Source organism: Pantherophis guttatus, chromosome 1 (assembly GCF_059756535.1).
Source record: "Pantherophis guttatus breed Tessera chromosome 1, ASM5975653v1, whole genome shotgun sequence".
Lineage (NCBI taxonomy): Eukaryota > Metazoa > Chordata > Lepidosauria > Squamata > Colubridae > Pantherophis > Pantherophis guttatus.
Window position 1 is genome coordinate 336,801,780 of NC_142063.1, and position 13,099 is coordinate 336,814,878.

The 13,099-nt window shown below is 42.1% G+C and overlaps 1 protein-coding gene across 2 annotated transcripts in view; it reads right to left on the reverse strand.

The window, feature by feature from the left end:
* Nucleotides 1-3,238: 3,238 nt before the first annotated feature.
* Nucleotides 3,239-13,099, reverse strand: part of PAFAH1B1 (platelet activating factor acetylhydrolase 1b regulatory subunit 1) — a 74,737-nt gene continuing 64,876 nt past the window's right edge. For both annotated transcript variants that reach the window (XM_034420779.3, XM_034420780.3), the window contains exons 8-11: nucleotides 12,699-12,927; nucleotides 7,040-7,141; nucleotides 6,532-6,688; nucleotides 3,239-3,424 (exon numbers count right to left, since the gene is read on the reverse strand). In XM_034420779.3, the coding sequence (XP_034276670.1) occupies nucleotides 3,351-3,424; nucleotides 6,532-6,688; nucleotides 7,040-7,141; nucleotides 12,699-12,927 (562 nt within the window). In that variant the 3' untranslated portion in view covers nucleotides 3,239-3,350. The remainder of the gene's footprint in view (nucleotides 3,425-6,531; nucleotides 6,689-7,039; nucleotides 7,142-12,698; nucleotides 12,928-13,099) is intronic.

Consider the following 13,099-nt stretch of genomic DNA (forward strand, 5'->3'; position numbering starts at 1 on the left):
ATTTTTTTAAAAAAAAAATCAACCTTATCCTATTTCCTCCCCAATCACTTTTGCTAACTTTATACACCATCATCAATAGAGATTTATAGTAACTAGTACCTTGGGCATTTTTTTTAAAAAAAAAAATTACATAACTGTGAAATCATCAACGGAGAAGTCATTCTCTCTTTCTCAAAATTCGGTCCATTTTACATTCCAAACGGCATTTCAGGATTTTCAAGCCACAACTGTGTGCCAAACCCAACGCAAAATATTATCGTTTTTAAATAGCTTTCAATGGATCAGGTTGTGGAGTCACGGGAACAGAGGAACGAGAAAAGGCCGTTTAAGGATGAATTTGACCGACTCCTTCGACTGACATAAAGAAAGGTAAGAGGCAAAACAGAAAGAGCAGCAGACAGAACAGACCTGGAAAGGGATACGGGAGATTGGGGGAAGGAGACAGTGAAGCAATCGCCAAAGCTTTCAAAAGACTACAGTGCTCCACAGCTCTTGACAACTTGCTAGCAACTAGTATTTTGTGGTATTTTTTTTAAAATTTTTTCTTTATTAGTGCTCTGGGCACATCATTGGTCACACCACACACCAAAGTAGGACGGTTTTAAAAAAAAAGAAAGAAAGAAAAAGTGTAAAGTGCAGATTGCTCCAAGACTTGAGTCAAGGGTGTCCAATTTTGGCAACTCTTAAAAACCTGTGGACTTCAACTCCCAGAATTCCCTAGCCAGCATGGCTGGCTGGGGAATTCTGGGAGTTGAAGTCCACATGTTTTAAAGTTGCCAAAATTGGACACCCTGACTTAAGTTTTTGGATTGTGTTCAAACCACCACCACCAAAAAAAACAAACCCTAAAATAAAAGTTTGCACTTTTTTCAGGTGAAAGAACCAAAAAAACCCAAAAAACTAATCTAACCCTGGATCTAGGATTTTTCACGGGCAGAGTCTCAGCTCCTGCAGTTCTGGAATGGTTCAAGAAAACTGCTTGCAATTGAACAGACACACAGAACTGTCCGTACAGAAATCTGGCGTTTTGTAGCCACTTTGCCCATGATCGAAATGACCAAATGCTTCAACAGTGAACTTTTTTCCCCCTCACTCGGTGTTGTGTTGAAAAACGTGGCTTAGTTAACTAGTTAAACCCACAACCATCCCTGAGAATGCTTACTGACGATGGACTATTAATTAAGGGGCAAATTTGCAAGTTCCTTTCCCCCTAAATAAATGGGGGGGGGGAACTATTTGGCCTCAATTTCTATTTGCCGTTTCGGTAGAAAAACACAATAGTGGTAAGCTCCCATTAGTAAGGTACCCTTGTTTCACTGATTATGCAAAGACAGTTACTTCCACTTAAAAAAAAAAAAAAAACAACCATTAGAGTCACTACATCTGGCCAAGAAATATTTTTCAGCTGTTAGCAGGAATTGTTACACGCTCAAAAAAACCAGAGCCATCGCTTTAAAATAGAAAACCTCCAATATCCAAGGTCTACAAGCAGGAAGTTCTTATTGACCACAAAATGACAGGATCACATCCTGCCACTATTCTCGAGCTACCTTTGGTCGCCTAGTTCCTGGATAAGAAACCCAAATGCCCTCAACACACACACAACACACACAGAAAAAAAATCAACGGGGTGAACCAATGTTTGTGATGAAACCTTCTTTTCTCTTGGCATGCATTTCAAATCCTCCACTGTTTCTGTGACTTGGGTTTAAAGGGACGCTTTTTGTTTCTTTGTTAAATAAGTCATAGAACAAATAAAATCAAATAACCATTTCTTTTAAAATAGGTCCAACTGGCAGCTTGCTACATTAGTAAGTAGCGGATTTGGGAGTAGAAAAAGCTATGCCTGATCAGTTCAGATTAGACTTTATGGGGAGTAAAAGAGCAGTTGACCCATAATGCATAATAGGATAAGTACATCTATTAGGAGATCGACATTAGGAACAATTTTTCTTCCAATTTTCCATATTGAAATAGGACTGTAGCCCATATTTCCTCAAGAATAAGTTGGGGGGCTTTAAAGGAACAAAATGTGGTTGTGAAATGATCTAGATCAGTGTTTTTCAATCTTAAGTCACTTTAAGATGAGTGGACTTCAACCCCAGCTAGCATAGCAAAACTGGCTGGGGAATTCTGGAAGCTGAAGTCCACTCATCTTAAAGTGGCTAAGGTTGAGAAATGCTGATCTAAAAACTTGCAAACTATCAGTTAGCATGTAACTGTTTTTCATTTGCTGTAACAGGAATTTTTGTAGTACTGTAAGAGCTTGCTACGTTTTCCACAAAACATTCCAAAATCTGGGACTGCTTGCTTTGAGAAGTTACTAAGTGGAAAAAGGATGGGAGTAAAGTATTGTCCCACTTAATAAACCTCCAGCAGCTTTTGGGGGGTTTGGGAAGACGGGGGAAGAGGGGTGATGGCTTTCCCTACTGTTGGCTTTGCACGAACCTGAAACCATAATCAAAACCAACCGAGAAGACGGCGTTGGCTGAACCCTCTGGAGTCAACTGGGAGATTCACATCTGACTGCTCCAAGTGGTAGCTAAGGAAGAGCAATGCTAGCAGCTTCCTATAATGGGTTTTGCGTGAAGCGTCAAATGTTAGAACGCAAGGATGTCGTGACAACCAAATTGGGAAGGGGAAAAAAAAATACACACACATCATACCAAGGTTCTCTTCCTATTTTGCAGCCTGTTAGTATGAACATACTAACTTTCTTCTTCTTCTTTTAAACGCGATAGGAAACCAAAATAAATATATATCCTATTGATTTGGCAAATACCATGACGGGGGGGAAAAAACCAGAAATTTTATTTGTTTCCATTAATTACATTTAAGATTCTAAGTTGCAGCTTTGTTTTAAATCTAGTATCTTTAGATTTCTTAAGCATACTTAAGTGATGTTACAGAGATACGTGTTTCTGAAATAACCCTCCCGCCCCCGCCCCCAAAAAGAACCCCCGTTATGAGTCACTTAGTAAATAGGCACCACCAACAGTAGAGTCGGGGATTCAGCTTATCCAGTACAGAATGATTTTGCTGTCACCAGTTTAAGTGCCCCTAATTCAACCAACCGGCTTCTGCCTTCTTAGGTCTGATGTGACCAATGCCAGCCCAAATTCTTAAACCTATGGTACTTCTAGACAACGTATGTAAATTTACAGTATACAATTTGGATTCACCATGCATGAATACTTTGTGTGTAACATTTAATAAGCTCAATCTACATCCAGAATAATTTACATGAAAGGACAATATTTATTTTAAACAGAGCTCAATGGGTAACCATGGTATCCGAGTGCATCCAGAGGGAGAGGGAGGGGAGGGAGGGGGGTCAGATGTAAATCCAATCAACGGCACTCCCAGACTTTTACTGTTTGATCTACGCTGCCGGTGACCACATAGGGCGCTGTCTTGTGGAAATCTGCAAGGAAGAATGGGAAAAAGAAAAGGGAGAGAAAAAAAAAGCTAGTATGCATAGGGTAATTCTACTGAAATTTAAAAGATTATGAACTGATATCACTTGGACTGTGATCCAATTGCTTAGTGCATTGTGAGCGCATTGTAAGCCACCCTGAGTCTCCGGAGAAGGGCGGCATATAAATCAAATTTAAAAACAAAAAACAAAAAAAACAAACAAAACGCCTCATATCTGCATGACATTAGGATTAGGTCAGGCAATTTAAAAAAAAAAGACTACTGAATAAAATGAAATGTCATTTCTTTTATAAAACATTAATCAATATTTAATTAAATTAATAACAAGTAACATCCTAAAGCAGGGGTCTCCAACCTTGGCAACTTTAAGACTTGTGGACTTCAACTCCCAGAATTCCTCAGTCAGCAAAGCTGGCTGAGGAATTCTGGGAGTTGAAGTCCACAAGTCTTAAAGTTGCCAAGGTTGGAGACCCCTGTCTTAAAGCAAGCTGGCTGTGGAATTCTGGGAGCTGAAGTCCACATATCTTAAAAGGTTGAGGAACTATCCCAGAGATGTATGTCTATGGAGATGCTCAGTTATCCAGGTCATGGTTGTCCCGAAGGTGCTTTTTCAAGAGGCGACTGGATTTTTTGGTTTTTCTTTGAAGGCGTTTCGTTTCTCATCCAAGAAGCTTCTCCAGCTCTGACTGGATGGTGGGGAATGGAAGGATTTATATTCCATTTATAACTATAATGAAGAGGCTTCTTGGATGAGAAGCGAAAAGCCTTCAAAGAAAAACCAGAAAGTCCAGTCGCCTCTTGAAAAAGCACCTTTGGGTGTCCCAGAGATGGCATTTCTTCACTGTTCTTCACTTCCAGGTTTACAGAGATTTGAAGTCAATCCATTAAGGTGGAGGCCATGGCCTTACCAATAAAGTAAGGTTTAGACGCTCCGTTCAAATTTAGTTAAACAAGAACAAGTGAGAATGCAGGCATCTTCTGTTTTAAGTTTTGATAAGCGCTTACAAGTATAGCCAGCCGCATACAGGCTGAAGAACAGTTTTTATCCGTGGGCTGTCAGACTCCTGAATGAGAAATAACATCATAACTACGTAGTATGATGGACTGCAGGGCCGGCGCAATGTGTAACATGTTCACACTGGTGCAGTAGGACTGGGTGTTTTGTTAATATGATTTATTGGGTTAGGGATTTTCTGTCTTCACTGTGAGTCGTATTGTGTTGGGGTGCACTGAGGGAGGTCAACCAATCTCATTGGACATATGTTGCGCGCTGACAATAAAGATTTGAAATTTGAGATACAAGCTCTGTGGTGGACCCTAAGCAATTGTAAGGTTCTTTGGATTGCAGACGCTACTGCCAAGTTATGTATCAAATGCTACAAATCAAACAAATGGCACATGAGACCCACAAGGCTGATGCTAATGCAAGTTTCTTTCTTCCTATCATGGTTCCCAACAGTTAGCATTCCTTTTCTGAAGCAACAGATAAAGAAATGCTTCCTCCCAGGAACTTTCCCTTCCAGCCTTAAGACTTCTGGAGATGAAACACCAGTCTGCCATATGTACGGTATTCCAAGAATGCTATGGGCAGAGCAAGTACCAGATTGCAGAGTAACAAGGGTTGCAAGGGACCTCGGAGGTCTTCTAGTCCAACCCCCTGCTCAAGCAGGAGACCCTATTCCAGGGGTGTCAAACTCGATTTCATTGAGGGCCGCATCAGGGTTGTGTTTGACCTTGGTAGGCCAGGGTGGGCGTGGCCAGCTCAACATCACTGATGTCGGGGGCGCCTGTGGTAGCCCAAGCGCTCTTCCAGCCAAATGGGCTCCTGAGCTCTGTTTTCAGCTGCGACGGCCTCCTGCAACCCTCTACCAGCGAAAACAGAATTCAGGAGGACCGCACGTTTTCGCTGGCATAAGCACTGCAAGCCGATCCTTCGCTGTTTCCTGGGCAGCCCCGCAGGCCAAATCTAAGCATTCCACGGGCCACATCCGGCCCCCGGGCCTTGAGTTTGGCACCCCTGCGCTGTACCATTTCAGACAAATGCTTGTCCAATCTCTTCTAAGAAACCTCCAGTGTTGGGGCATCAATTGATCCAGGGGGGGAAAATGAAGCTCAAACCCTTTGGCCACCAAATGAGAAGAGAGGACTCACTGAAAAAGATCTTGATGTTGGGAAAGATGGAAGGCAAAAGAAGAAGGGGACAGTGGAGGATGAGATGGTTAGACAGCGTGACTCGACGCAGTGGGCACAGATCTGGGCAGACTCGAGGAAGACAGCGTAGGACAGGGGAGCCTGGCATGCTATGGCCCATGGGCTCGCCAAGTCGGACACAATTTAGCGATGGAACAACAACAACTAGGGGGGGAAAAATAAAGGCTGTTCTCCTGAGATGATGATCAGCAAGAGCAACTCCCTCTATGAGCATACAGAATGAGCTGAGGTAAAATGACTGTCAAGATAAGCAAAAAGGAGGGAGGGGTGGGAACCTGTGTTTAATAGGTATGGAGATGATTAAAGAAATAACTGGAATTTCCTTGCACCAGCGACAGATTACAGGTAGTCCTCGACTTACAACCACAATTCAGCCCAACATTTCTGTGGTTAAGTAAAAACACTGGTTAAGTGAATGTTGCCCTGTTTTACGACCTTTCTCGCTACAGTTGTTAAGCAAATTACTACAGTTGTTAAGTTAGTATCAATGCCTGTTAAGTGAACCCGGCCTCCTCATTGACTTTACTTATCAGAAGGTCACAAAAGGGGGATCATGTGACCCTGGGACCCTGCAACCGTTATGAGTCGGTCGCCCGGTGGCTGAATTTTGATCATGTGACTGTAAAAAACGACCTTAAGTCACTTTTTTTCAGTGCCGTTTAACTTTGAACAGTCACTAAATGAACTGTTGTAAGTCGAGGACTACCTGTACTGAGGGAGGCAAGTTGACTCGATGGGCTATTTGTTGATGCATTTGCCATGAGTCAATCAAATGACTGTTATTTGGTTGAGGTGTGATGGGTTCAATGTACAAGCCCAGCTCCCAGTCACGGAGGAAGGCTAGTGGCACACGCTACCAGCACACTTAATGCATATACATACCCAACGAGGTAACAAAATGTTCATGCGCGTTAAGAGTCTTCATGCATCTTTTGTTCTTGTAGTCCCAGACACGCAAGGTCTTGTCATCGGCACAGCTCAAAATAAATTTACCACCAGAGTGGAACAGGACACCACGTACCCAGTTATCATGGCCCACCTTTTAAGTGAAAATAGAAAAAGCCCAAAGTCACATGAAGATCACAGATGGGATATCTGGATAGGAAGAACACAAATCTGATTCCAGAGTTCAAACCATGTTGCTCCTTGCCCCCAAATTGGCTCTAGGCTAGAATTAACAGCATGTTGAGTTTCTTGGGTGGAAATGGTAACCTGTTTTTCTGTTCTTCCTTCAAGCTCTCCCAATTCTATTTATTCTGATGTGTGCAGTTGGATTCCTCAGAGAACGCCTGAGCTCACCCCGTAAGAAGCACAAATCTATTCCCTCATGTAGCAACTAGGCAGAGTTGCAAAGCAGATGAACAGAGAAAAGGATATTCAGGGAACTTACAAGGGTCATAAGGCACATGCCAGTACTAATGTCCCACATCTTAATGGTCTTGTCTCTAGATCCAGAAAGCAGGAAAGGCCCAGGCTTACCACTCTTCTTAGTCTACAGGGGTAGGAAAAAAAAGAGAGAAATAATCTGTAAAAATTAAGATAATTCTGTATGAAGAAGTAAGTAAACAATGTGGAGACTTATGTGCAGCTCGAAATATTTTCCCTTTTGAGATATCCAGAATGAATACAACCTGAATGCAGGAACAGCAAACTGTCTCCCAACAGATATGCACACAAACCTTTGAGTAAGACAACATTGCTCTAATGTGCCCTAAATTAGATGTCATTGCAGCTTATGTTGAAAGCATAAGGACGTTCTTTGGTGAGAATTGATAGCATTCATTCAATTACTGCAATCACAGAAAAGGGGCAAAAGGCCAGGCTAACTTCGTATGTTCTACATCCTTGCCCATCATGGCTGCCAGGATCCAGCAGAGATGGTTGGGTTGGATTGGACTGGCCTCAGCAGATGTAAATATGCCTTTTGCTTGTCTGAATGTATTATTACATAAACCGTAAACTGATTACCTTGAAGTGACACAAAAATGTGTGTGTGTGTGTCTGAGAGAGAGGGAGGGAGGGAGGGAGAGGGGGAACAAGAGAGTGAGAGCAAGAGAGAGAGGGAATGAAAGAGGGAACAATAAAGGGAGAGAGGAGAGGGAGAGAGAGAGAGAGAGAGGGAGAGAGAGAGAGAGAACAAGAGAGGGAACAAGAGAGGGAACAAGAGAGGGAACAAGAGAGGGAACAAGAGAGAGAGAACGAGAGAGAAAGCAGGTGACTGCACACAACCTACAGTCTTAATTTTCTTGAGATTTTACCTCAGCAATTTTTGGCACCGCTGACCATGAAACTTTACTACAACAGCTCAGAGAGTTAGGAAATATAGATCTGGTTCATGGAAGTTTTATTCCTATGTGCAGGACCCTCCTCAGAGAGTTTCTAATGGGAGATTTCGCTTGAGTTGTCTATCCACAACCACTGGAAGTGACTGTCTGGAGATTGTGTCATCACCATGAGATTCAAGTCTTTTCTAATGAATCTTGTACCTTTCTAAACCAGAGATCAGAGGGTTTCAGACCCAGGGATTAGGAAAATGTTCTCTATGGCAGAAGTGTTCTCTATCGCTTCTTCCAAAGGAAGACATGCATAACTGGGTGCTTTCCTTGACTTTAATCTGTCACTAGAAGGAGTTTTGCCCTCCATGGTAAGGAGAATCTACATCAAGCTTCAGTGCTCAAGATATAGAATGCCTGGATCGAATAATTGCCTATTATTTTGCTTTTCTGTTTTATTGAATGGAATTTTGTTCTTTTTTTATCTTTGCTATGTTCATTGTTGTTTTTTTCATGATGGTTGCATGTAGGACTTTCTTATTATTCGCTTGTAAACTGCTCAAGGCTCCTCTGGGAGGAACAGAGGCAGAGAAATAAAATAAAAAACAACAGAGCTACTTAAGGTTCAACCAATGAACACAAATCATCAATTCGGGGGGGAAAAAACCAACCCAGCAAATCTGTCCAATTTAACAAAATATGGCTCCATTGTAAACTTCTGTGGAGAGTCCCCCCCCCCCTTTTTTTTTTTTACTTAATGAACTGATAACTCTGTCTTTATTGATTGGGGGTTGTTTTCATTAACAGAGAAGACCTGCTGAGGAAAATGATTCTAGAACTGAGAGGAAGATGGTTTGAAGATGTCTCACAGCCACACTAGATATTATAATTTTGCCAGTGTAAGAATTGCTGTATTTGGGAGTTTTGCCTTCCAATTAGTGGAAGAACCTGACCTGAATAACTCCAGAGTCCCAAAAATAAACAGAATGTAGTAATTCACTCCATGTTTTCTCATCAAGTATGATATAATCCTTGACTCTGGTGTCCTCAGGTGGGTTAGATCCACAACACGCAAAATATCTGACAGCATGATGTTGAGAGGATTTTCCATTTCTCTTCAAATATCTTTCCCCCTTCAGTTTTTTAACATCCAACTTGAAGAGTTGTGGTCAATTTTAGGGTAACTACTTGGGGATTTCTTTTCAGCTGATCTATGTCTATGATGTCTGAGCAGAGCGGTTCCTCTGCTCAGACATAAGGGTGAAGGTATCATTTGTATCATCTTCCATTCATCAATGGTAAGACCTCCTGAATTTGCCTCCTTTTCTCCTATCCTCAAGGATCCATTTCATTTAGAGCAGGGGTGTCAAACTCGATTTTATTGAGGGCCGCATCAGGGTTGTGTTTAACCTCGGGGGGCCAGGGTGGGCGTGACCAGCTCGACGTCACTCGTGTCAGGAGCACCTGTGGTGGCCCAAGCACTCTGCCAGCGAAAACAAGCTCCTGAGCTCCGTTTCTGTCTGCGACGGCCTCCTGCAACCCTCTTCCTTGTGGCGCGGCCCGCCCGAGCTCCGTTTTCACTGGCCGAGGGTTGCAGGAGGCTGTAGCAGCCAGAAACGGAGCTCGGGCGCCCATTTTCGCTGGCAGAGGCACCGCAGGCCGGTCCTTCATTGTTTCCAGGCCAGTCCTGTGAGCCAGATTTAAGCACCCCGCGGGCCGAATCCGTCCCGTGGGCCTTGAGTTTGACACCCCGATTTAGAGGTTCACAATAACCGATTAAGAGGCGTCTAAGATAACATGTAGAAATCCAGAATAAATAGGACATGAAACATTAAAGACACTTAAGTAGCAACCAGGTCATTATCGTTGGCATGCTGGAGAAGGCCTGGGGCACCTTATCATATGATTTATTCTTAAATGTCAGAGATAAAAACAGAACTTCAGACAGAAGGCTACTTTTTAAAATCAGCCTTCCACAAGTTGGGTTCCCTGCAGAAATGTTTGCAATGCTAACTGGGAATTTTTCAAAGGAGAGTCTCAAACTAGAGGATCCACCCTGGGGAAGGCTGATTTACATTCAGCCAAAATATGAGCTTTGCTATAACATTAAGTTCTCTGCCCCCCCCCCCCTCGTGACTGTTGGGCCCTCTTAAAAGCAAAGCTGGAATAAGGTCTTAGTAAACAGATATTGGGAATCTAACATTTTCTTCAGCCCTGGAGGCTGTTGGTTATCATTCCAGAATTGAGCCAGCACAGGCCTTGGGAAAATAAATAAGGTCAGCTGAGAGAAATGACCACACATAGGAATGCATGGATATCCTTTTTTAGAGATTGAAAAAGTTTCAATCCTGATCACAATAAAAGCAAACTGGTGGTAATCCTTTTATGCTGCCATCCTAAATTTTTAAACAAAGGAAAATCTAATAAATGACCCAAAAGTGCTTTTCTAAAAGGCAACCGGACTTCCTTGGTTTTTCTCCTTCAAAACATTTTGCCTCTCATCCAAGAAGCTTCTTCAGTTTGGTGTTTTGGAAAAGCACCTTTGGGACAACAATGACCTGGATGATTGAGAATCTCCACAGTCATTTAAGTAAATGAATTTTCGCAGAGGAGCTGGCATGGATAGGAATTGAACCCAGAAGCCTCCTCTGCGTGGCTTGCCCCCTGAGGAGAAGGAAGGAAGGAAGGAAGGAAGGAAGGAAGGAAGGAAGGAAGGAAGGAAGGAAGGAAGGAAGGAAGGAAGGAAGGAAGGAAGGAAGGAAGGAAGGAAGGAAGGAAGGAAGGATGGTGATGGTACTATAGGATGACTTAGGATGGTGAGAGATGCATTACAAAAATGAACTTCACCCACTGCTTACATCTGCTGTAGAAAATGCCCTGCAATGCAGTTATGGTTCCCTAGGAGTGTAGTCAGATTTCCAGGCCAAGCAGCAATTAACCCAAAATTTACTAATGTGACCAACTATTGCTACATTTACCCACTTTAACCATATCCACAAGAGTCAGTTGCCTGAGATGGGCGGCTGTTGAAATCAAACAAACAAACAAATAAAACCCCACCCTTTTGGTCCTTCTCCTAACAAGCTCTTTGCCTTCATGCCCTATTAAGTGCGAGGCTGGGGCTACCATAATGTGGTTTATTCACTTTGAAGCAGCAATGGCTCCCTTGCACTGACTTCCAAGGGGCTGGAAAGCAAAATGAAGAGCTTCTGCCATAGATCTTGTGCGACATGGGGAGTGTAGGTCATTTATTTTATGATTCTGAGCCTCATACTCAAGGCCCTTAGTATGCTATGGCCAGAGGGCCTACTCAGAATCTCCTTAGAGGCATTCCATTCCATTTTATTTATACTTCACTGAAATGCTAAGCTAAAAACCAAAAGACAGATAGTGTAAACAATCCCTCTGCTGCCCAAATGACCAACTGTCACTGTTCTATATTTGAATTTAGTCATTTACTATCTTTATAATTTTAATTGTTGAGTCCAAGAAAGAAGACAGACAGACTATGGCATAATTCATATAGCTTTTATAGGTGGTGACAAGTTTGTTTGTTTGTTTGTTTGTTTGTGGGGGTCTTGTGCCTATTTTGTTAACCATGGGCTATGGTTGAAAGTAGGGAATTACAAATGATTTTGAATAAACACTGATACCACCCCATTTTTTTCTACAGAAGAAAATAATGAAAATGAAAAAAATTCCATCACTTACCTTACTTAAAGCAATAGCAATCTCCCAAAGTAGCAGGATTGTGTCCAGTTTTCCCCAGTTTGATGCTATTTATTCCCTTAAATCAGAGGTGGGGAACTATGGCCTCTTTATGACTTATGGACTTCAATTCCCAGCATGGCTGGCTCAGGAATTCTGGGAGTTAAAGTCCACAAGTCATAAATGAATAATATTTCCCCATTCCTGCTCTAAATGTTTTAGACCTACAGCTTCCACAATTCCTCAATGAGATTATACAATTATATTCTAATGCATCATAGTACAGGTAGTCCTCAATTTATGACCATTTGCTTAACAAAGGTTTAAAGTTACAACAGTCTAGAAAAAGTGATTCCTGATTCGTCCTCAAAGTTACAACTGTCAACACTATTGTGTTTGCAATTTGGTTGCTTGGCAACCGGCTTACATTTACGACAGTTGCAGCATCTTGAGGTCATGTGATCATGATCTGCAACCTTCCCAGCTGGCTTCCAACAAAGCAAAGTCAATTTGGAAAGCTGGATTCACTTAACTGGTATGCAATTCACTTAATGACCACATGATTTGTTTAATGGCCACGGTAACAGTGGTAGTAAAATCAGGTCTGGTCATATAATCACTCATTCTATGACTGCACCAACGTATAAGAGAAATTCCAGTTCCAGTTAGGGTCTTAAGTCAAGGACTACCTGTATGATTCACAAAAATGTATTCAGACAATTTGATATCACACAATCCTGCTTGCAATGGAAAACCTTTACCATATAACATAACATAACATAACATAACATAACATAACATAACAGAACAGAACAGAACAGAACAGAACAGAACAGAACAGAACAGAACTTACTTTATTGGCCAAGTATGATTGGACGCATAAGGAATTTGTCTCTGGTGCATAAGCTCACGGTGTACATATAAACAACAAGTCATAGGTAATAGGTCATAGTCATAAAGAGAATATAAAGAAGATTTCCCTTGGAATAAAATCCAAAGCACGTCAAATTCTCAAGTGGAAAAGTTTGCCAAACCAGTATGGATGTTTCTCTAAGAGGAATCCCTTACCTCAGATCCTGTAGCTTCCAATACGGTGGAATAAGAGCTCTCGGGAGCCCAGGAAATACACTCTACTACATGCTCATGTTCTCTAAGTTCAGCTTTGCACTCCTTTGTTGCTACCACCCAGACACGCACGGTCTGGTCATTAGAACAGCTGGCAATCAGCGTGCCATCCTGGTTAGGCCGTACCATGCGGACCCATTCTCGATGCCCCGTGAAAGTCTTCACACAGTAGCTGTTCACAGGAAAGAAAACATGTCTCATCAATACAAGATTGCTACAGAAAATGGAACCAATAAAACAGATGGTCTGAGAACAATTCAGGTGACTGCAGGATTTTTTTTTCAAGAGCTAACCTGTAGTCTTGCCAACTTAAGTTTAGAAATTATTGTTATTAAACTGGGTTG